This window comes from Erinaceus europaeus, chromosome 15 (genome assembly GCF_950295315.1).
Source record: "Erinaceus europaeus chromosome 15, mEriEur2.1, whole genome shotgun sequence".
Taxonomy (NCBI): domain Eukaryota; kingdom Metazoa; phylum Chordata; class Mammalia; order Eulipotyphla; family Erinaceidae; genus Erinaceus; species Erinaceus europaeus.
Genome location: NC_080176.1, coordinates 47267119 through 47293322, shown reverse-complemented (window position 1 = coordinate 47293322; position 26204 = coordinate 47267119). Strand labels below are relative to the sequence as shown.

General features: G+C 37.2%; 1 protein-coding gene across 1 annotated transcript in view; it reads left to right on the top strand.

The window, feature by feature from the left end:
* The window catches only part of CCDC178 (coiled-coil domain containing 178), a 351501-nt gene that overhangs the window by 297180 nt on the left and 28117 nt on the right, over positions 1–26204 (top strand). The window contains 1 exon segment of the mRNA XM_060172327.1: positions 19633–19767. Within this exon segment, the coding sequence (XP_060028310.1) occupies positions 19633–19767 (135 nt within the window).

The window sequence follows — 26204 nt, the reverse complement described above, 5'->3', positions numbered from 1 at the left end:
TTTCTAAATCACACCTACATCTACTACTGTGTCTGAATATCCTTCCTTTTTTCCTCTTATCTCTCCAGGTCCTGGTTGAGTTGGAGTTCATAGCCCTCTGGTCAACTTCCCCTACCACTTCTCCCCTGCTGGGAGTATGGACCAAAAATTTTTGAGTGGGTGCAGAAGGTGGGAGCTTCTCAGCTGGACATGAGTATTAGCAGGTTGATCCATACCCCCAGCCTGTCCCTAGTGGCTTAAGGGTCTGGAATGGTGAGGTTGCAGGATACTTTGGTGAGGTCAGCTACCCAGGGAATTCAGGATGGAATCATAGCAGCATCTGAAACTTGGTGACTAAGGGCGGTAAGATATAAGGCAGGACAAAATGATTCATGAGCAGAGCCAAAAAGTAGGAATAGAGCATAGAGGATAGGGATCTTAGGGTACAAAGAAACTAGGAATAAACCTGTTTATCTCTGATGAACCCTGATGCAATGATCCGCAACAAAATACTGGCAAATTGAAACCAACACCATATTAAAAGATCAATCCATGGGGCCAGATGATGGTGCACCTGGTTGAGAGCACGTTACAATGTGCAAGGACCCAAGTTCAAGTCTCCAGTCCCCACCTTCGGGGGAAAGCTTTGCAAGTGGGGAAGCAGGGCTGCAGGTGTTTCCTCTGTCTCTCCATCTCCCTGTTCCTCTCAATTTCTGGCTGTCTCTATCCAATAAACAAATAAGATAATAAAAAAATTAGATACATTTTAAAAAAGAGAGAGATTAATCCACCAAAACCAAATTATATTCCTCCCTGAAAAGCAGGGATGATTCAACATGTCAATCAATGTAATTCACTACATTAACAAAATGAAAGATGAAATCACATAGTAATATTAATTAATGCTAAAAAATATCTGACAAGATATAACAGCCATTTATGATAGATTATTAAGAAACTGAGAATAGAACCAGGTTATGCTGCACCTGGTTGAGTGCATGTTACAATGTGCAAGTACCAAGGTTCAAGCCCTGCTCCCCACCTGCAAGCGGAAAGCTTTGCAAGTGGTGAAGCAGTGATGCTGGTGTCTCTCTTCCTTCCTATCTTCCCAAACCTCTCCATTCCTCTCTGTCTCTATGCAATAAATGAATAAATTATTTTTAAAAGAAGAAATTGAGAATAGAGGAAATTTCTTTAACTTAATGAAGGTCACAAATGACAAACTCACACTAACATAGTACTCAATGGGGAAAAGCTGAAAAGAAATTACCCCTAAAATCTAGGACTAGAAAAGAACGTTTATTCTCAACATTTCTACACAAAATTGTCCTAGAAATCCTTGCCAGTTCAATCAGACAGAACAGAGACATCAGAGGAATCCCTATTGGAAAGAAAAAGTTATACTATCAAAATTTGCAGAGGACATGATAATACATCTAGAAAATCCTAAAGACTAAACCCCTAAACCACTGGAGATCATCAATAAATTTAGTTAAGTAGAAGAATACAAAATCAATATACATAAACCAGCGGTGTTCCTATACACAAATGATGAGATTGAGAAAAGGGATATGAAGGAAGTCATCCTATTCACTATTGAGCACAAAAAGATAAAAAACCTACCCTATGGTTCTGTTAATTAATCCTTTCTTAAATAAATAAAAATAAATAAATAAATAAATAAAAAACCTTGGAGTAAATCTAACAAAGGAAGTGGACCTTGTTAAAAGAGATTGAGGGTGATATGAAGAAACAGGAGATCATCCTTTATTTGTGCAGGAATAAATAGTATCAAGAATATACCCTTTGAAAAGCAGTCTGTAGACTAAACAAAACCCCTACAAAAATCCCACAGACATTCTTCAAGGAAATTAAATAAATATCCAAAAAAAATATGTGGAATCACAAATAGGTAATTTAAAACACTCCTGAAAAAAAGAGGGGAAGTACAGACATCACACTCTCTAACTTCAGTTTATACTACAAAGCAATCATAATTTAGGATGGAATCATAGCAGCATCTGAAACTTGGTGACTTGGAACAAAAATGGAGAATTACAGAAATTAACTCCCATATAACCATAATGACAACTAATGTGTAAAAACTATTCAAAAAGGAGCCAAAAGCGTTCAGTGGGGAAAAGAAGGCCTCTTTAATAAATGGTTCTGGGAAAACTGGACAGTCACATGTAACAAAATGAAACTAGCACACTATTTAACATCATACATCAAAGTTAATTAAAATGGATCAAAGACCAAGATTTTAGACTTGAAACTATAAAATGCATAGAAGAAAACAACAGTGAAATATTTCAGGACCTTAACATCAAAGATGTATTCAGAGACTCATGTAGGGGCAAGGGGAACTAAAACAAGGTTAGATAAATAAGACAACATCAAATTGAAGAACTATGAATTGAAAAAAAATTCACAAGAGTCACAGGTAATACAATAACTGGTAGAATATATTTATTTATGTATCACACATGTAGAAAAGGATTGAAATCGAATATCTATAAAGAACTCCTTCAGATCTGGCTGGCAAGATAGCTCCTGCCACATGTTGACCCAGGTTCAATCTCAACCCCCACAGCCTTGAAGAAAACTTTTGTATGAAAAAAAAAATCAGATTTAACTCCCCAAAAGTGGATAGACGATCTGAGTAGATTGTTTTATAAAGAAGAGATACCAGACTTTTATAAAGAAGAGATACCAGACTTTCCTGAGCAGATGACCTCACGAATGTGTCCTAGAGCCCTGCTTCCCCAGAACCCTGCCCCACTAGGGAAGACAGAAGCAGGCTGGGAGTATGGATTGACCTGACAATGCCCATAGTAGGGGGGAAGCAATTGCAGAAGTCAGATGTTCCACCTTCTGCACCCCACAATGCTCCTGGGTTCATACTCCCAGAGAGATAAAGAATAGGAAAACTATCAACAGAGGGGATAGGATATGGATTCTGGTGGTGGGAATTACATGGAATTGTACGTCTCTTATCCTATGGTCTTGTCAATATTTCCATGTTATAAATAAAAATTATGTAAATTTAAAAAAAGAAAGAAATATCCCCATTAAAAATAGAAGAAGAGATACACCGGGCAGATGGGGAGGTGGTGCACCTGGTTAAGAGCACAACGTATGATGTGCAAGAACCCAGGTTGTAGCTCTCACTGCCACACCTGCAGCAGAGATGCTTGACAAGTGTGAGGCAGGTCTGCAGGTGTCTATATTCCTCTCTCCCTCTCCGTCTCCCTGGCACCTCTCAATTTATCTCTGTCCTGTTGAATAAAATGGGGGGCATAGGCACCAGGAACGGTGGATTCCTCGTCCCAGCTTCCAGCTCAGCAACTAAAGACAAACTGGCACAAATCCTATGGAACACAGCATAGGGAATCTTCAAACAAATAGAAGTGGAAGTATCTCATGATCCAGCAATACCACTCTTCAGCATATATCCAAAGGACATGAAGACACTAGTTCAAAGGTATGTGTGCACGCCTCTGATCATAGTGACATCACTCTCAAGAAGTGGAAGCAGCCTAAATGCCCAGCTGATCACCGGATGAAGAAGTTATAGAGTGGTCCAGGAGGTGGTGCATTGGATAAAGCATTGGATTCTCAACCATGAGGTCCTGAGTTCAATCCCTGGCAGCACATGTACCAGAGTGATGTCTGGTTCTTTCTCTCTCTCCTATCTTTCTCATGAATAAATCAATAAATTCTTTTTTTTTTTAAGAGGAAGTTATAGACATACTATTCTGAAATCTAAAAAGATGATATTGTGACATTTGGGACAAAAGTAATTATGCTTACTGAAGTCAGTAAGGAAGTGAAAGACAACTGTCAGGTACTTTCACTCAGATTATAGACAACTGAAACACATAATCTGAAAAAAAAAAGTGTGGGGGTAGATAACATAATGGATATTCTAAGAGACTCTCTCATGCTTGAGGTTCCAAAGGCCCAGGTTCAATCCCCAGTGCTACCATAACCTAGAGCTGATCAGTGATCTGATTAAAAAATTAAATAAGCAATTTGGGGGTGGGGTGGGGTGGGGGGAAGTAGTCTGATTGTCTCAGAGACATTGTGGGAACTCCTATAATTATTGTTGGGGCATTAGTGGGGGAGAACAGAATTTTAGTGATGGATATGATGTGGAAAAATATTCCCTGCAAGATTATAATCTTTTAAACCATTATCAAATCACCAATTAAAAATGTTCTAAGAGCATACTTATTACAGTGTACAAGGACCCATGTTCACGCCTCTAGTTCCCACCTTCACAAGTGGTGAAGCAGGACCACAGGTGTCTCTTTGACTCTCTCCCTCTCCTCTCAATTCCTCTATCTTTATCTAATAATAAATAAAGATTTTAAAAGAATATTAAAAGAAGAAAATCTGCCTCATATACTCAAATCTTCAACATTTACCTTTGTATTAGCCCAGTAAAATCTTTATTTATAGACAAAGGACTTGAATCATGCCCATACACCATCAGTCTCCTTGTGATAATAACTTTACATTTGGCAAGAATTACATTTTTTTTTTTTTTTAGTATCGACTGGTCTTTGTTTTCTGGGAAAACAATTTATAGTTCGTTTTACATATGGTATTTGTATTTTAATTAAAAAGACTGTTGTTATGTCTGATTCTTACATGCAGAAATTCATTATAAGGACACTTCTCATTTCCTTGAAATGTTCCCTTTCTTTTTTTCCCAGGGTTCTTAAATTGCAAAATCCAGTTAAATTATGTGCTTTGGGAAGACCATTTTTGGTACCATATGTCTCTAAAAGTGATTTAATTTTATCTAAAGTGTGTTTGCAGTGATATTTATGTTCCATGGTCAGAGACAATTCATGAAATTAAAAAAAAAAAACAGGCCCTTTCTCATTGTTTCAACACATCATATGTCTGTAAGTCTATAAAATGTTGATTTAGACTTCTATATTTTTCATATCTGAACTCTATTGTTTCCTCAACATTTTGATTTCACAAAGTATATTTCAAGTATGAAAATGTAGCTGCTCTTATTATTATTATTACTATTATTATTATTATTATTATTATTATTAGAGATATGGCCCTATGATATAATATCAGAAAATTTAGTCGCAGAAATAAAGAATTAATTATACCCTAGAGACTAATTTCAGCAATTGTAAACAACTTTCTCTAAAGCTTCATTAATCCATTTGCACATCCTTATGCTCTTTCAAATAATACACAACTTCCAATTATCATGAAAATGTCATATATGTCAACCTTTACCTCAGGATGAAATATGTTATAAAGTTTAGACTACTCTAAAACTTTTTTCCCCCTCCACTCTTATTGCTGGGGCTCAGTGACTGCACTACAAATCCACTGCTCCTGGAGGCTATTTTTTCCCCTTTTGTTGCCCTTGTTGCTTATTGTTGTTGTTGTATAGGACAGAGAGAAATGGAGAGAGGAGGGGAAGACAAAGAGAAGAGAAAGATAGACACCTGCAGACTTGCTTCACCACCCATGAAGCCACCCCCGCCCCACAGGTGGGGCGCAGGGGGCTCAAACAGGGATCCTTAAGTGGCTCCATGCACTTTGCGTACTCTAAAACTTTTAGCTATGCCAATGATATGGGAACACTACGAAGTTATTTGTTAATAGATAATTTATTGTTTCCTTAGTTGATATACCCCTTTAACATTTGGAACAACTCTCACTGTAGGTTATGTGATAACTACTGGATACACAAGAAAAGTCTTTTAAAAATGTTCATTTTATGTTTATCCAGTAATTAACTGAAACAGAATTTTAAGAAAAACTAGATTAGAATAAATATGTTAAAGTAAATAATCCCAACCAACAAGACATAGTAGACTTCATTCGCACAGAGGCCTCACTATAACCTAGGACTTCTAAAAACTGAGTATTGATAATTATGTGTATTCTATAAGTAGATAAGTAAGTTTTAGTGTTCCTTTCTCTCTCTTTACTAGCATTGTAAATTTTAGTGTCTACCATATTTTATTTAGATGTTTAAAGCAGAAAAATATGTTCAGAATCTTCTGTCTACCTATTTGGAGTATTCCCTTCCTCTTTTCTCAGAATTACCCACTAGTCTTCTTTTAGTTTTTGTCATTTCCTTCATATTTTAATACTATTTTATATAGTAATTTAAAATATTAAGCTCTTAAGTTTTCTTTTTTTATTTATCTCAGTATTTTACTTTACATATCAATTGACATTTCTGTGCATGTGTTTTATTGGGATAATCTTTTTAAGGTACAGGAATACTGTATTTTCATTACTCAGGGGAGCACAATTAGATCAATTTAAGTTCCCCATTTATCCTATGGTCCTGTCAATATTTCCATTTTATAAATTTAAAATAAATAAATAAATTTAAAAAAGAAAAAATTATACCATACAAGTATTGCTGTATGCATTATTTTTTAATGTTTCCTTAAGGATGTATTATAGACATTTTTGAGAACAGTACATCTTAAACATCAACATGAATTAGATCACCTACAGATTTGTTAAAACATTGGTCCTTAGAAAATCTAATTAAGGTCTGAATGTCTATTAATGGGGTGAAATTTCTCCTTATGTACCCTCCCTGTTGATATGTGAATTCAAATATAATTGATGAATCAAAGGAGAATTACATTTTCACACTACCTGAAATTTCCATTAAGCAGTAAGTAGTGTAAAAATTTCAGATTTTTTACTTTGTTTCAAAATTGATACAGCTGTTTTTTAAATATATTTGGCCAGCCTGATATCTAGAGAGTAAATTGCTTATGAGGTTAAAAATGTTTTCAAATGTCTATAAACAAAATAACTATTTTTTTCATTGAATTTCCTAACTGTATTATTTGCCCATCTTCTGACACAGTTTCTATACACAGTTCAAATGTAATTTTCAATTTCAGGATGATTATATTCATCAATTTATTCCCATTATATTTTACTATTCTGATTTTTTTTTTTTTGGCTTAAAAGTTCTGCACATGTTATTGGTTACCATATGCAAGGATGAGGGTTCAAACCCCTAGGTCCCATGTGCGGGGGGGTGGGGGGGGATTCAGGAGAAATGCAGAAGTGTCTTTTTCTCTCACCTTTTGTCTCCCCCTCTCTGTATCTATTTCTCTCTGTCTCTAAGACAAAGGAAAATTGGCCACTTGGAGCAGTGGAGTTGTCAGATAGGCAGGGAGCCCCAACAATGACTCTGGTGGGTGGAAACAAAACAAAACAAAACAAAACAAAACACTACTCTTCCTAAAAGGTCATAATGCTTTTCCATTACCCTTTCTTTCCAAAAGTTGAAATTTAGTTTAATTTAGATTGTTAGGTTGGGTTAATTCACCTTATTTTTCCATCTTAGTGTAGGTTGTGAGTTAAGTTTCTAATTTTATTTTATACTTTATGTTGATATCAGAAAGTATCAATTATTGTAGCATTTCTCTAGAGATTTTAGTTATTTCTGTCACATTTCAAATGTCTGTATTTCATGTAAATGTGTCTGTTGCTCAGTACTCTTTTCTAATCAAATAGTGTTTATCAATCCTAATGCTAATACTACTGAGTCCTGATGATTTTAACATAAGTTTTATTTGTCAAAGCCATCAGGTGTCTTTCTCTTATATCACAATTGTATTATCATCCCCAGCCTCAGAGCCTCAGGGGAGGTACCATAATACCAGAGGAAGCTCTAATGCTATTGTTTCTTTCTCTGCCTCCCACTCTCTGAATAAAATATCTGCTAGTATAGGGAAACCATTCATGTATGAGAAGATCTAAGTTCCCTAAAATAATTAATTTGTTATCACTAATTTCTAAATGATTTGTTTCAATGCTAGCCTAATAGGCAGAAAAGGCCCTTAAACTCTCATGACCACCTATTTTGGGTCTATAGAGTTTCTTAATGTTCTATGTAGATATTCTTCCTCTTAAACATACCTTTTCTCTTCTATTTTTTCCTCTTCCTTTGGCCAGTATTTATAATAAAATTTTGTAGTCATATTAATTTCTAGTCCTATATTTTTCCAGACATTAGAATCATATTGAGTAAAATATTCATTGGGGATTTGAGGGAGTTTTATAGTCTTTATAAATGTAAAAATATTTTCTTCTATTTCCATTCCAAATTAATGAAGCTGCTGTTTTTACCTTTTGCAATAACATTTTGATCATTTTTTAATTTTTATTTAGGAAATGGAAATATTGGCAAGGCCATAGGGTAAGAGGGGTACAATTCCACACAGTTCTCACCACCAGAATCCGTATCCTATCCCCTCCCTTGATAGCTTTCCTATTCTTTGTCCCTCTGGGAGCATGGACCCAGGATCATTATGGGGTGCAGAAGGTGGAAGGTCTGGCTTCTGTAATTGCTTCCATACTGAACATGGGCGTTGACAGTTCAATCAAGCCTGTGTCTCTTTTCCCTGGTGGAGCGGGGCTCCAGGTGGGGTCATCTGCCCAGGGAAGTCCTGTTGGCATCATGATAGCATCTGAAACCTGGTGGCTGAAAAAAGAGTTCACATATAAAGCCAAACAAATTTTTGACTAGTCATGAACCTAAAGGCTGGAACGTTACAGATGAAGATTTGGGGGTCTCCGTTTTGTAAATAGTTAGTAGGCCTATTTTAGTTATATTCCAAAGGGCCCATGACTATACTAGTGTCTTATTTATACACCTTTCCCATATTTGGGGGCTACTCTCTTCCCTGATCCAGCTTTCTGGTCCTTTTTCCAATCATGACATCATCTCCCCAGACAATAACCTGGGTCCACCTGCATATCATATGTCAGGCTCAGAAAAAAAAAGACAACAAAACATATTTTTATTATGTTCTTTTCTTTAGAGTTACTTAAGTCTAGTCCATACTCAAGCAGACAGAAATTCTTCACTTTGTAAAAGGATTGTCAAAAATTGTGAGGCTCTATTTATGAAATCATACCTATATATACTTTTGTTATCTCTGAGGATAAATTAGAACTGTTAATTCACTTTATTTCATCATATTCTTCTGAAATGTAGTCCATTTATTATCTTTGATCTAGGTCTAAATTTAACTTTCTTTTTGTGACCTTCATCACAGAAATTGGAAAATTGTATATTCCATCTTGACACTGAGGAATGTTTTAAAAAATGTAGTGATGTGGTCTGGGAGGTGGCACAGTGGGTGAAGCATTGGACTTTCAAGCATGAGATCCTGAGTTCGATCCCTGGCAGTACATGTACCAGAGTGATGTCTGGTTCATTCTATATCTCTCACCTATCTTTCTCATTAATAAATAAATAAAAAATCTTACAAAAAATTTAGTGAGGGGGGCTGGTGGTGGTGCACCTGGTTGAGCATGCATGTTACAATGCAAAAGAACCCAGGTTTGAGCTCCTGGTTCCCCCTTACAGGGGGAGAGCTTTGCAAGTGGTGAAGCAGTGCTGCAGATGTTTCTGTCTCTCTTCCTCTATATCTCTTTCTTTTCCCTCTCGATATCTGACTGTCTCTATCCAATGAATAAATAAAGTTACTGAAAATTTAAAAAAAAACTTTTACAAATGTAGTGATAAGAAATTGTAATTTTTTAAATTTAAAAATTGTATTTATTTACTGATTAGAGACAGAGAGAAGTCCAGAGGGATGAGGAAGATAGAAAGGAAAGAGTGACACCTGCAGATAGGGACCAGAGTCTTGAACCTGGCTCTTTTTTTTTTTTCAATTTTATTTATTTTCCCTTTTTGTTGCCCTTGTTGTCTTTTTTTTATTGTTGTTTTAGTTATTATTGTTGTTGTTATTGATGTGGTTGTTATTGGATAGGACAGAGAGAAATGGAGAGAGGAGGGGAAGACAGAGGGGGGAGAGAAAGATAGACACCTGCAGACCTGCTTCACCGCCTGTGAAGGGACTCCCCTGCAGGTGGGGAGCCAGGGGCTGGAACCCAGATCCTTACACTGGTCCTTGAGCTTTGCGCCACCTGTGCTTAACCCACTGCGCTACCGCCCGACTCCCGAACCTGGCTCTTGTAGACTATAACATGTGCGTTCAACCAGGTGTGCCACTTCCTGGACCCATTAGAACTTTATAATTTCATTGCTGAGAAGAGGGGTGTTTTTTAGTGTTAATTTGGTTATGGTAACCTATAAGGATTTTGAGACCTGTAATTAGAATATAAAATAGTGTCATTTATTAACATATTGCATATTTCACATATATGACAGCAATAAAATATAATAGAAACATTAATTTATGTACTAGAGGTTTTGTTATAATATGTTCATTATAACATTCAGTAATTTGTGTGACATTAGCAATTGTTATGAGAAACAGATTAAAAAGATACATACACTTCAGTGTTCTAAAATAGATAAACAGAATCATTCTTGATAATGAGAAAAGTAATTTATTCCTTTACTGTAAATAGCAACAAGCTTTAAACTCCTAATATATGTTATGGGAGTCTAATAAAATTTGGTCAGAAAGTGCTTCTACTGAATGTATGATAAATACAAATTATATGCAATGTCCATTGACATTGACATATGGTCCCCAACTCTCTGTCTCATCATGTCAAAATGGGTATTTACTGGTTTTTCTCTTCCTTAATTGGTACATCTTCTTCTTCTAGCGTTTGCCCTTCTTCCATAGCCAGTCAACAGCGTCAGGTTGAGCCTGATGTAAAGTTTCGAGACCTCCTTTGACTCTGGAGAGGTGGCAGTCGTTGACTATGTGGGTCATAGTCTGTCTGGAGCCGCAGGGGCAGTTCGGGTCATCTCTGGCCCCCCAGCGATGGAACATAGCGGCTCACAGGCCATGGCCTGTTCGATAGCGATTGAGGAGGGCCCAATCATAACGTGCTAGGTCAAAGCCGGGTTGACGCTTGCAGGGGTCTGTGATGAGGTGTTTGTTCTTTGCCTCAGCCGACTGCCAACTCTGTTTCCAAGAGTCTGGAACAGAGAAGTTCAGTGTAGGCATAGGGGACCAGATTGGGTGATGAGACATCAAGCCAAGTTGGACAGGGTGGACGAAGATATTCGCGTATATTGGCAGGTCCGGTCGAGCGTAGACGTGGGAAATGAACTTAGATGATGCCGCATCCCGGCGAATATCTGGCGGGGCGATGTTGCTAAGAACTGGCAGCCATGGAACCAGGGTGGAACGGATGGTTCCAGAAATTATCCTCATGGAGGAATATAATTTGGAATCGACCAAGTGGACATGGGGGCTACGGAACCATACTGGGGCACAGTATTCTGCAGTGGAATAGCATAATGCCAGAGATGATGATCGTAGTGTGGAAGCGCTCGCACCCCATGAGGTACATAATAATACTTATCTCAAAAGAATTATTAACTTTAGGCTTATTTCAGCAAATAGGTCACAAAGTATTTCCTAAAACCAAGCTCATTATGACTATAGGGAATTCAGACTGGCCAGAAAGTATTTCCTTTCCTTTTTTGTTATTTTCAATGACTCAGGTCATAGGCCAGTAGCTTCCTCTTTTCATTCTCCCTATCTACCTGTCTATATCTCTTTCCTCTTGTTTTGCTACCAGGGTTATCACTAGAGACTCAGTGTCTGCATAAGAAACTCACTGCCCCAGGAGTCTGGCAGTAGTGCAGAGAGTTAAGCGCATGTGGCACAAAGTGCAAGGACTGGGATAAGGATCCCGGTTCGAGCTCCGGGCTCCCCACCTGCAGGGGGGGTTGCTTCACAAGTGGTGAAGTGGGTCTGCAGGTGTCTATCTTTCTCTCCCTCTCTCTCCATTTCTCTCTGTCCTATCTAACAACAACAACATTAATAACAACAACAATGATAACTACAACAACAATGAAAAACAACAAGGGCAACAAAAGGGAAAATAAATACATATAGAAAAATAAACAAATAAAATTTTTTTTAAAAGATGAAATTAAAAAAAAAAAAAGAAAGAAACTCATTGCCTCAATTGACCTGTCTTCATGCCTTGTATTATGATACAATTGGCGAGAAATAGGGTGAGAAAGGAAGAGACACTTACTTCTTGCTCCACTGCTGATGAAGCTTCTATTCTGCTGATGGGAACTAGTGGCTTTGACCCGAGTCTTTGACTGTTCTTTTCCTGTTTTGATTTTCTCTTTATTCATTCTCTATAAAACTATATCCATCCTCTTATAAAGTTATAACATTTGTTGGAGCAAAACAGCAGCCCAGTTAAGCAGTAAATGATTCTAATTCTACATTATTAGTTCTAAGTATATGCCAAGTTCTCCAAGTAGCTTCCCTGTCCCCTTATCTATTGTGTTTATGTGCCAACTGTCCTTTTTGTTAGTTTATCACTTCCTTTTTCTCCCCACCTCACTATCCCTTAAATCTGAATGAAGGGAAAGAAATGCAGTCATCTCAGGTTTATGATTGCATTTCAGGAATTTAACCACTGGAGTGTTTCATTCCAGAAACACGGTCTAATTAAAGATGAAAAGATCAAAAACCATTCCGGTTCCTTTGATGTTCCAACCCAAGTTCTGCATCTACCTGAAGGACTTTTCCAGACAAATTAATTCTTTATAATTTTCCTTTTATGTTTTTGTGTTTCATTTTCCCTTCTCCTATTAATCAATAAGCTCCTAAAATTCTTATTCATTCCTTCACTTTTATTACCAGAATTTTTCAGTTCACTTTATAAAACTAATTTTAAATAAGTTTATTAAATGCCCAGTGTCTACTAATATCTTTGACCTGGACTTTTTATTATAATTATTTCCCTAACATAGTCTCCACAGTCAACTCTTTAATTTTATCAGTTACCTTCAGAATCTTAACTATTTCTGATACATATTCATTTCTTATCACTTTTCTCGGTGATTAATAATTTACAGTACAGTTGTTGACACATGAGTATAATTTCTTATCTCCCTGTGATAGGTGTCTGTAAAATAATATCAACCCCTGTTTTGGTCCTTTCCTACAGTCATGCACCAAAACCCCCGAAGCCTCCTTCATCCCTTCTCTTCCTCTCCTTCTCTACCCCTTTACTTGAGTGAAACACAGCACACTTCCCTTTGTTGTCCCTTTCTGACCTTGTTTCTTAAATTCTACCTGGTATTTGTCTATCTCACTGTAGCTTATCTCACTCAACACAATTCCTTCAAATTTCCTTGATCCAAGATGAGGTGGAGGAGATGACTTCATAATTTTTAACAGCTGAGTAATATCTATATCAGGACTTTCTTACTTGCTCATCTGTCATTGGGCATCTGGGTTGCTCCCACGTTTGGGCTATTACAAATTGTGTGACTGTGAACACAGATGTACATAAGACTTTTCAGGTGTCTTTTTTTTCTTTTGGATAAATCTCCAGAAGAGGAATTGCTGGGTCACAGGATAGGAGCATTTCTAGCGTCCTGGTGAGTCTCCAGACTGTTTCCTACAAGGGTTGGACCAATTTACAGTTCTCATCCCCCCCATATCTCTCCAACATTTGTTGTTTCTGTCTTTTCATACAGGTTTAAAAAAACAATTCTGGTAAGATTTTATCCTTGTAAATTCTTACAGTCATAAAAATAATTCTCATTGTTTTTATTTGCATTTCTCTAATCATCAATGCTTAGTATGTCTGTTGGTCTATTTTATCTCTTCTTTTATTTTAGTTTATTTATTCTTTTTTTTTTTCCCTCCAGGGTTATTGCTGGGCTCGGTGCCTGCACCATGAATCCACTGCTCCTGGAGGCCATTTTTCCCCCTTTTTGTTGCCCTAGTTGTTGCAGCCTCGTTGCGGTTATTATTGCCATTGTTGACGTTGATTTGCTGTTGGATAGGACAGAGAGAAATGGAGAGAGGAGGGGAAGACAGAGAGAGAGGGGAGAGAAAGATAGACACCTGCAGACCTGCTTCACCGCCTGTGAAGCGACGCCCCTGCAGGTGGGGAGCCGGGGGCTCGAACCGGGATGGTCCCTGTGCTTTGCGCCACGTGCGCTTAACCCACTGCGCCACCGCCCGACTCCCTATTTATTCTTTTTTATTGCCCTGTTGTTTTATTATTGTAGTTACTATTGTTGTTGTTGATGTTGTCATTGTTAGATAGGACAGAGAGAAATGAAGAGAGGAGGGGAAGACAGAGAGGAGGAGAGAGAGACACCTGCAAACCTGCTTCACCGATTGTGAAGCGACTCCCTGCAGATGGGGAGCCAGGGGTTCGAACCAGTATCCTTATGCCACCAGTCCTTGTGCTTTGCGCCACCTACACTTAACCCACTGTGCTACCACCTGACTCCCTTTATCTCTTCTTTAATGAAGTTTCTGCCCACATCTCCACCACATTTTTCAGTGGGATTGTTTTTTGTTGCCGAGTTTGGTGTGTTCTCTATGTGTTTTGGTTATTGGTCCTTTTTCTCTCTGTTTTGGTGATGATTCCTTTTGCTATGAAGCTTTCTAGCTTGATGTAGTTCTACTGGTATATTTTTATTTATGTCTTCCTTGCAGTTGAACTTACATTCTTGAAGATGTTTCGATAAACAGTTCTGCCAGTGCTTTTGCTATATTTGATGATTTCTGGCCTAAAATCCAAGTGTTTGATCCATTTGGAGATTACTTTTGAATTAATGAAATATAGTGGTTCAGTGTCATTATGCTATATGCTTAAGGCAATTGTGATTACCTCAAACTATAATGCAAAACACTAAATATAAATATATTGATGAAGCAGGTCTGCAGGTATCTTTCTCTCCTCACTTTATCTTCCCCTCCTCTCTCAATTTCTCTCTGTTCTATTCAACAACAACAATAACAGCAATAAAACCGACAATAAACAACAATGGCAACAAAGGGGAAAAATGGCCTCCAGTAGTGCGGACACTGAGCCCTAGTGATGTTGGGAAATTGTGCAGATGCGGTCACATCCACCATGTTGTCCCCTCAGGGTATTGTCAATTCCCATGAGAGAAACCCTCTTCCTGGAGTGCCTTGTTTCCTAGCCAGTCCTGTCCCAACTCGTCACTTCTGGTTTTTGCCTTTTAAGCCCTCCTGCTTCTGCCTCTCTCTCTCTCTCTCTTTGCCCACTTTTCACCTTCGTGACCTGACACAGGGAAGGGTTGTTGTGCACAGCAGGAGGCAGCCATTTTGCTAGCTCCACGTGGCCTGAACCGCTGCACTCTCACCCAACTCTGAGGTGTCCATGTGAATAAAGATTTGTGTTCCCTCTCCTCTTTGGATCTCCTCTCTCTCCTCCGTGTCACAGCCTGACACAGTGATAATGCTGGAGGCAAAAAATAAGTATATTTATTGTACTAAGGAAACTATGTGAAAGTAGCACACCAGAACTGCATGTCTTGACCCATGAGATAACAGATTCAGTCTTCATGTCACCATGTACCAGAGTTGAGCAATGCTTCTCTCTATGAAAATGTATGAATCTTTAAAATGGGTTTGTAGGATTTCTCTTCATTTAACATGTGAATGTGGATAACTTAGCCTTCAGTTTTCTTTGGTTGATGATCTCTCATTTACACAAGTTTCCACACATTAGTTGTTTCTCATGTGTAGAAATAATGCCTTGACTATATGAAATCTCTCTAAACCCATTCTCTTCATATTTATCTTTTTTTTACATTTGTGAATATCACTATGATAATTTATTTCCTTATTCTGATAAGACTAATCATAGGTTAGTTTCAAGCATTTTTGGATGTCAGAAGGTTTTTTTTTTTTTATTAGTGATTTAATAATGATTAACAAGATTGTGGGGTAAGAGGAATAGAATTCCCACCACCAGAGTTCCCTACCCCATTGCCTCCATTGGAAGCTTCACTATTGTTTATACCTTTGGGATTATGGACCAAAGATTTTTATGGGTTGCAGAAGGCTTCTGTAATTGCTTCTCTGTTGGACATGTGCATTGACATGTGGAACCATACCCCCAGCCTGTTTCTGTCTTTCTCTAGTGGATCAGAAAAAAATGTTTAATAATCAGGAACCTAAGAGTAATAATATAGCTGCTGAGATTTAGGGTCTTCATGTTAGAAGAAGCTAGGAAGTTTAGTCTAGCTATATTTCAAGAGTCCCATGACCTGACTAATTTTTTTTTTTTTTTTGCCTGAACCCAATAGTTAGCATGTAGGTGGACTGAAAATAACGTCTGGGAAAATGGTGTCAGGATTAGGAATAGGACTTGAAAGCTGAATCAGGGCAGAGAGAAGCTACCAAATATGGGAAACATATATAAATACTGTTAACTGTAAACCCCATTGATCTGACCCAGGGGTACTTAGCATACTTAGCATAGGAGCCTATGCAACCTCTGCATTGCAGACAGTCTGAAAGAATTCTTTTCAAGAACTAAGCTAACTCTACATAACCATAATCTTGAAATAGAAAAAAAAAATCCAGAAAATTAAAGTTGTGTTTTGCTATATCTGCTTTTTCATTGAGATACTTGATTTTATCCACAGAAATCATCTCATAGCATTCTCTTAAAAATTTGATATTACTTAAAACTTCTATATTCTTGATAGTCCATTAATCAGTTTCTGTAGTGGGTAAATTTCCATTTTTTTTAGTCCTGAAGATTTTATATTAAACAAATATCCATTTTGCATTATTACAATTTATTTCCCAGGAAGATCAGTGAGCAACGTCCACAGAGGCCCAGGGTGTTTCTAAGCAATCTTTACGATTACCTTAAAATCATAAGTGACTGCTAGAATATCAGGTGGAGAAAGAGAGAAGGCACTGAACTCTAATCAAGCTGCCATAGTTAGGAATCTTTAAGTTATAAAGCTCAGGTAACCTAAAGAAAGTTTACTTCCTGCCCCCCCCTTACTTTTCAGCTGTAAACTGAAGTTAAAAATTAAAGGTATTTTAAATCCATAGTGATATAGGTAATCTATAAACTTTGCTGTTTTAATTAGTGTCATAGATAGGAATGCAAGTTAGAGTTGATAATTATTTGTATTTATGAAGAAAGCACAAAAACATCAGCCCACTCATTCTTCTTCTAGCATTTGCCCTTCTTCCGTAGCCAGTCAACAGCATCAGGTTGAGCCTGATGTAAAATTTCGAGACCTCCTTTGAATCTGGAGAGGTGGCAGTCATTGACTATGTGGGTCATAGTCTGTCTGTAGCCGCAGGGGCAGTTCGGGTCGTCTCTGGCTCCCCAGCGATGGAACATAGCGGCGCACCGGCCATGGCCTGTTCGCCACTCATAAAAGATAGTTATAGACATGCTTCATTTGGAAAATTGCGTTCATTTATTAGAATAGGTCTTGTTCATTCAGGGGGCTGCATCCCCTGTATATTGCTTCCCAACCTTCACTAGGTTGAGTCAATCAGTAAAGAGAACTATATTGTAATAGGTCTTTTAAGGTGTGTTTCTAAATGTAATTTCAAAGGTCAGATACCCTAGAAGCAAATAAAAATTCCCGATGATTTAGGTTATAACCAGGTAATATCAGTAATATCTTCTACCGTATCCCAGTTCTAGTGCTTGGAAAAAATATCAGGAGCCTGGGGGTAGATAACATAATGGTTATGCAAAAAGACTCCCATGCTTGCAGCTCCAAAGTCCCGGGTTCAATCCCCCACACCACCATCAACCGCAGTTGAACAGTGTTCTGATAAAACAAACAAACAAAAAAATCAAGAGATCTAACCTTCCAAATTATATTTTAATATAAGACCAAGACCACTATGATATTACAAATTAAAAAAATACACATACATGATAAAAATATTATCAAGGATATTTATCATGAATTTTATCTTTATTGATAATGAGCTATCACTATATATCAGCTGGCTAGTCTACCAACAATTTCAGATGAGAACTTATCTTTATTTATTGGATAGAGATAGCCAGAATTTAGAGGGAAGGGAGTCATAGAGAGGGAGAGAGACAGACACCTGCAACACTACTTCACCATTCGCAAAGCTTCCCCCCTGCAGATGGACACCAGGGGCTCAAACCTGGGTCCTTCCACATTTAACATGTTTGCTCAACCAGGTGCACCACCACCTGCCCCCAGACGAAAACTTCTAATGTGAATACAGTTCAGCAAAAATTCTTATTGCTAATTACCGCATGTCATTCCCTAACCCCAACAACTATATTCTTCAATTACAACTGCTACAATTACTACAATTTTAATATGATCTTTCATGTAGTTGTGAATGAATGGAATCATCCTAGTGTCTTATGATGTAGCATTCAGTACCACTGACAGAAAAATATTGTAATGTTCCTTTAAAACATCTCATGTAGTCACATATTAAATGCTATAAAAATTTAGTATTGACAGAGTCTTCAAAAGTGATGTTCTTCCTTCAATTTAATAGTCAGAGTTATCTTCAGTGACCATAAGTTAATTCCAGGCAATGTATTTCAACATTCAGCAAACTGAAATATTGGGTTGTAAGAAGAGTCATGACATGTTTTTCTATACAAAAATGTATCATGACTTTTCCAACAACCTGATACTTAGCTTAATATGATTTTCTAAAGTTAACCAATTAACCAAGATTAGAGACATCTTCATGACATTTATATAATACCAGCATGTTATTATAATGTAAAACGGAGATATTTATGATTAACAACTCACATCTTATGCCAGGTAACTATTTTTGACAAAAGTATTTAACACTTATGTTCAGCATTGTTACTTTGAAATATCTACAAAGATTGCTTATCACAAATACTAAGATCCCCTATACATAATTTGTATGTAGATCTGTGAATAGAACATAAAATAGCCACATTTTGTGACATTTTCATTCTTTTATGAAGAATTATTCAGTAATTTTGCAAAAAAAATACACTAAAATCAGTATAAGCAAGTACTCATATTACTTTAGTGCAAGAATACATATAAATGCCTTAAGTATTTTGCCATTAATTTTGTCTTGGGGAAAAACAAGCTTCTGCTCTATGTGTTTTACTTATTTGTGCTTTTTAAACATTCAAAGGTATAGAATGATTCTTAGGAATAACCTCCCATTTTATGTATATATTCAGTATTAAATGTGTAATTTCTAAATGTTGCCTCCACTGTTCCTTAATGCAGTGAGATGTTTTCATGATACATAGTCAAAGGAAGGGAAGTTAATAGGAGGTCTAGCTAGAGATTTCTTCCCTGTTATTGTTCTCCTCCCTCAGCAGTTGATGGCTAAGTTAATTCTCTTTAGTTTTGTCATGCTCTGAAGCACACATTGCCAAGCAATGGTAAGCTATATGAGGAGAGAAAAGAAGCAGTGGTGTCCATCAAAGTCTTAAAGTTGCATTTTTAAACTTTGACTTGACCTGATGTGCCATTCAAAAAAGCTTCAAAAGATTGTTTTTTTAAAGAAGGGTTCAATATGTCCCAAGGCTATCGGTTTTGAGTTAAACTGGGTGAAGTAGAAATATTTTACTCATCAGCTTTGCAGTCACAGAGTTTGCCTCAGCTAGAACAAAACTGCTGAGGCATTTAGAGAAAATTAACCCCCCATCCTGGCGGCCAGATGTGACTGGTTTCTGATGAATGCACATGAGTGGGCTGAAAAATCAAGAGACTGTGAAATTCCTGTCAGGTCCATATAGTGCAGAATGGGCTATTGACTGCTTTCTATATTTCCCTCCATCATTCTTCTTGAACACTGCCATTAATTTCCTCTCCTACTCTGACTTGTGTTTTTCCCTCCTCCCTCTTGCCTTTAGCTCTCTCAGCTGCAAAGAAAGATACACAAGGTGTGGCAGAAGCACTTCAAACTGGTGGTCCTCTACAGCCAGATGAGGCTGGCCAAGTTCCAGATAGACTCTCACGAGAGTATTCAGAAAATATTAGCTGTGCAGGTAGGTGCTTGCAGAGAAGTAAGAAAGATCATTCTGATCTAGATTGAAAAGCAAATGATGGGTAGTGTGATCAAGCATTAAAACCATATCCTATCACAGTTTTATAAATTTTAACCTCTTTAATAAACTAGAATTGCATGAAGGAGGAATTCAGTAAGTTAGCATATATACTGCGCATATTTTGGCAGAAAAGAGATCAAACTTTTTTCTCGCACACCTCAAAACAGATCTCTATAAATACCTTTTGTATAAATACAGATTTTCAAATCTCTCAGATGCTATTCAGCTGTTTAAAAGGTGTTATCAAATGTTGCCTTGTGTTGCTCTTGTTTGCAATCTACTTCAGCAAAAAGTGACATTCTAATGTTTATTTGGTTTAACTGTTTTCTTTCCCTCATCCATTCTACAAGAGATACATCCTTCTAAGATTCGGAGATGGCTTCATTTGAAAAATAAACAATCTGGGAGTAGATTATAACTATGGTTCCAGATTCCTATAGCATTTCACTATTTGTAAAAACTTTCAGTGGTTCATTTGTCTTATATTTGACAATATTATTAGGGAATCACTTAAATTATTTTCAAATGTACGACGAGGAATGGTAAAGTGTATGTATATAAAACATGCATCCTTGGCGTATCGCACCAAAGTAAAAGACTCTGGGGTAGGTGGGAGGGGAGAATACAGATCCAAGAAGGATGACAGATGCCCTAGTGGGGGTTGTATTGTTATATGGAAAACTGGGAAATGTTATGCATGTACAAACTATTGTATTTACTGTCGAATGTAAAATAGTAATTCCCCAATAAAGAAATTAAAAAAAATACATCCCAAGAAAAACACATAAAACTTTGTTCTATTGACAAAAATTGGGCAAAATAATCACAACATAATCATCTTAAGCCAGAACTTAGCAGTAAGTAGACTATATATAAATACACACACACACACATATATATATATAGTATTAAAAGTGGCACTTGCTACTTAAGACTATAATTCTAATTAACATGCAGTGTGAGTATGCATGCAGGGCCTAGACAGCCACATATTCTTGATATTTTATTTATATGGATTTTTCATAGTGGTTTTACCATAACCAAACAAAGGAATTTCACAAAGCTATTTTAAATGTTATTTTTACTGGTACCTATTTTTGTTATTTCCTTTGAAGATGTATCTATACATCTATATTTTAAATACTTTATCTATTATTTAAATACTTATCACACTTTACACATATATATGCTTTTCATATTGGTTGTCTTAGAACTGGACTATAATTAAAATAAAATGAGACACTTTGGGTAGTCCTTAGTGTATAATTTTTATTAGTGATTTAATATTGATTTACAAAATCATACAATAATAGAGGCATAATCTCACACCGTTCCCACCACCAGAGTTCTGTGTCCCCACTCCCTACATTGCAAATTACATTAGTTCTCCCAAGATTACAGATATGGGTTGACTATTAATTTCTATAACTATATAATTATATAGATTTGCCCATTTTTTTTCCTATGGTCCTTCCTTCTCTCCCTTTCTAAGCCACATCTACTACTTCTGAGTATCCTTCCTAGTTCTTTTTTCCTTTTTGCTGCATCCTGGTAGAATTGGATTCGGAGCCTTCTCGTCATCTTCCCCTAACATGTTCCCCTCTGGGAGTATGGACCCAGGGTCATTATGGGGTGCAGAAGGTGGGAGGTCTGACTTCTGTAATTGCTTCTCCACTGGACATGTGTGTTGGCAAGTCAGTCCATACCCCCAGCCTGTTATTACCTTTCCCTTAGAGGAGTAGGGCTCTAGAGAGGGGAGGTTCTGGGACACATTGGTGAGGTCATCTGCCCAGGGAGTTCAGGATGAAATCATAGTAGCATCTGCAACTTGCTGGCTGTGGCCTAGTGAGTTTCTGGAGAGAACGTGGTCATAGTTTTGTTGAGTTTTCACGTGAGTATGTATAATTTTAATAGAAAATAATATACAAGGTTTATAAAGTTTAATTTTAGTATTCTAAAAGTCAATCACAAACTTTTCTAATTAACTTATTCTAATTTGTACTAGAAAGCCAGCATTACAATCTTCGTCAAACTTGATTTTAATTACTTCTTTTTTAAATTATTTCTTTATATGGATATTATACAACAGTAGAATTAATGGATAAGATAGAAATAAAATGTAGAGTGGTTCAGGAGGTGGTGCAGTGGATAAGGCACTGGATCTCAAGCATGAGGTCCTGAGTTCAATCCCCAGCACATGCACCAGAGTGATGTCTGGTTCTTTCTCTGTCTCCTATCATTTCTCATGAATCAATAAATAAAATTTAAAAGAAAAAGAAAGTAGAGAAACATTAGGAACATTACTTAAGAGAATTGTTCCCTGTTAGACATGCGTTAAATTTAGAATAATTCAATTTTGATTTATAATAAGAGACCCAATATGTAAGTCTCGGTATGTTTGAATACAACTATAGAACATATGTAGGCCCCTAAAAAAAACAAGCCCAAAGTCTTCTCCATAGTGCACACTGACATCCACGAATCAGTCCCTCTAGAATTTCCAGCTACTTCTCCTGTATTATTTCCTCCAGAATGTTTTAGACTTTCCAAAATTCCCATTAAAGTGTGAACATATGTATTTAATATTTCCTTCCTCCCCTAAACTTAAGACTCAGCTGCCTCTTTCTGTAACACTCTTCTCCTTACCCATGAAAAACCACCCAACATAATGGAAACATCACCTCCTTTACAAAATCATCTAAGACTTCCTACCCACCTTCCTTTGTGAGATGAGTGGAACCTGGTTTTCCTTTACATTCTACTGTTCTCAATACAGAACACCATGCTATCAATGCATTTTCCACAGCTAACTCTTCAGACTTGCTCTGTTTATATCCTCCTTCCCAGAATATTGTAAGTTTCTGCAGAGCTTTACATTGGTAGAATCAGCTTAATTCTTGTTCAGAACACTAAGGAATAAGTAGCAAAGCCACCAAAGGAATATCACAGAGTATCTCATGCCTATCATGCCTTCCCTTCTTTTATCCATTTTAGTAGGCAAATGTGGTAAAAATTATTTAATATGCTTGCAGAATGAGTCTGCAGATGATGGTCCCTACAGTTTTACTCAACATGGCTTAAAAATTTCTTAACATGGGGCCGGGTGGGGCCTGGTTGAGCACACACATATTACAATGCACAAGAACCCAGGTTCAAGCCCCCGGTCCCCACCTGTAGGGGGAAAGCTTTGCAAGTGGCGGATCAGGGCTGCAGGTCTGTCACTCTCCCTCACTATTTCTCCCTTCCCTCTCAATTTCTGGCTGTCTCTATCCAATAAATAAATGAAGATAATAAAAAAAATTTTAAAAAATAATTTGCCAAGCCCTTTAAAAAAAAGAAAGGAAATATTCTAGTATAAAAATATTTCTTAACATGACAAGTGCTATTGAACTTGATTTTCTTTTTTTTTTAAGTTTTTTTTATTTATTTTTGAGAGAGATGCAGAGAGAAAAATACACAGATAAACACCAGAGCACTGCTCAGATCTGGCTTATGGTGGTGTGGGGGATTGAACCTGGGACTTCAGAGCCTCACACATGACAGTCTCTTTGCATAACCACTGTGATATCTACCCCCGCCCAGAACTTGATTTTCATATGATTTAATAATATGTTGTAAATATTGAGTTCAGAAACCATGATGAATATTTTGAAGGCAGTATTAAATTTACAGCATAGATATTAATGAGATAATTGATGAGAAAATTAGAAAACTTTAGAAAAATAAGTTATCTATAACACCCATTGAATGAAAGCAGTCAAAATAAATGCTGAGCAGAAAAAGGAAACTGTTTCATCCTTGAACTTGAAGCAGTTTCTTATAGGGTCATGCACACTCACAAACACACAAAACATGATGTCCTGATTGGCAGATAGTAGAACAACGAGTGGCATTATAAACATTGAATTACACAATCATATAGAAATAGAAAGTCGGCCTACTTTACATCAATACCAGTTAAACATAGCATAAGGATTCCAGTTGACAACAGTTTTAATGAGCCAAAGTAGTCTACAACAAATAGTTCTGTCCCAGCTCTAATAAGTACACAACCTCCTTGATGCTGACAATATGTGGCACAGACTAGTCTCACATCTGAGCCCATATGCTATACTATATATTATTTGTTCCTGTTTACATCATTGTCATTCATTTATCTTTTATTCTTTTATTTTGTTGGAGGCTGGGCCTTGTCCGCATACATGCATGACTGCATCAGTGTGGGTTGTTTTTTCATTCAGTTAGATGTATAGAGAGGGCCAGGCAGTGGTGCATCAGGTTAAACGCAAATAGTAGGAAGCTCAAGGGCCAGTGCAAGGGTCCTGGTTAGAACCCCACCCTCACCCCGGCTCCTCACCTGCAGAAGAGACACTTCACAAGTGGTGAAGCAAGTCTGCAGGTGTCTGTCTTTCTCTTATTCCCTCTCTATCTTCCCCCTCTCTCAATTTCTCTCAGTCCTATCCAATAAAATGGAAAAATAAAAAATAAAAAAGGCTGCCAGGAGCAGTAGTTTCATAGTGCCATCACTGAGGAGAGAGAGCATGAGAAGCTTTCTCCAGTGTTATAGCACCTCTTTTTCAGTGCCAGAGTTAGCCATTACCCTGTGAGCTCTCTGTGACTATATTACTTTTTAAAAATTTTTATTAGTGTTTTCATAGTGTACTAAGCACTCCCCACCTGCAGGGAAGAAACTTCATGAGCAGTGAAGCAGGGCTGCAGGTGTCTCTCACTCCCTCTCTGTCTCTTCCTTCCCTCTCAATTTCTGTCTATAAAATCAAATAATTTTAGGGGTCAGGTGGTGGCGCATAAGGTCCCCACCTGCAGGGGGAAAACTTTATGAGTGATGAAGCAGGGCTGCAGGTGTCTGTCTGTCTCTGTCTTTCTCTCTCTGTCCTCGTTCCCTCTCAGTTTCTCTCTGTATCTATCTAATAATAAAAATAAAATAATTTTAAAAAGAAATATACTAAGCACAATTAATAACATTTATGTAAAATTAATGCCACATGATGGTACTGTGAAGGATGAAGGGGCACAAAGTTGAGTAATTTCCTTCAGAGAGGCTACAAGACCTTTATGGGTGGATGCTAAGCACAGTGGATAAAAGATACAAAGTGAGGTTTAAGGAGCCGGTCAGTGGCACACCTGATTAAGTGCACATAGTACAAAGCACGATGACCTGTGCAAGAGACCTGGTTCGAGCTCGCAGACTCCCCACCTGCAAGCTGTGAAGCAGCTCTGCAAGTGTCTAGCTTTCTCTCTCTCTCTCTCTCTCTCTCTCTCTAACTCCTCCTCCACTCTCAATTTCTCTCTGCCCTATCCGATAATATGGAGAAAAAAAGAATTAGTAACCATCAGTGGATTCATAGTGCCTACATCTAGCCCCAGTGATAATCCTGGAGACAAAAAAAAAAAAAAAAAGATGTTCAAAAAGTGATCAGGACTGGGGCCGGGTGATGGTGCACCTTGTTAAGAGCACACATGACAGTGCACAAGGACACAGGTTCTAGCCCCCTGGTCCCCACCTGCGGGGGAAGCTTCCCAAGTGGTGAAACAGGGCTGCAGGTGTTTCTCTGTCTCCCCCTCCCCTTTCAATTTTTCTTTGTCCTGTCCAATAATAAATAAGTTAAAGTATGTAAAAAAAAGTAATTATTCAATTTTTTAAAAGTGATCAGGCCCAACACAGGGAATTTTTCTGTTTCCTATTCAACAACATTTAACATGTAGAAAGTAGAGTAATACCAAGGAGTGTCTTAATGAAGATACTAAATAAATACATATACTTATTTATTTATTCATTTAAATTTTACCAGAGCACTTCTCAGGTCTGCCTTATAGATGTGCTGGGATTAAATGTGGGACATTTGGTGACTCAGGCATGAAAGTTTTTTTTTTTTTGCATAACCATTATGCTATTTTCCCATCCCAAAAATATTTTTGACTATTAATTTTACCAAATGGACTTTATATGCTGCCTTGGATGTCAAACTATTGATGTTACTATATTTAAGAACATCTTTTTCAACTCAAACTCTATTCTATGATTTCTTGTTTCTCTCAGTTACTTCCGTTCTTAACCTTTCATTCTAATCCTTTAGTTCTTATTTTTCACATATGACAATGGTATTCTTAATCTCATGTCTGAGAGCTTCTGGAAGATTCTCTCTGATGATATCCAAGTAACTATAAGTAATGACAGAAGTGTTGTATAGCACCTGTCTTCCTCTTGTTTAAGATTAATTTTTTTTTAAATCACCCCAAATCCAATAACGTGATTAAAAAAGGAAAAAGTCACCATTCAATACTGACAGGTAAGACAGAAATATGTTCATTTCACACATTTACCAATGTGGTGAAATTCAGCAGGTTAATGGTAAAGC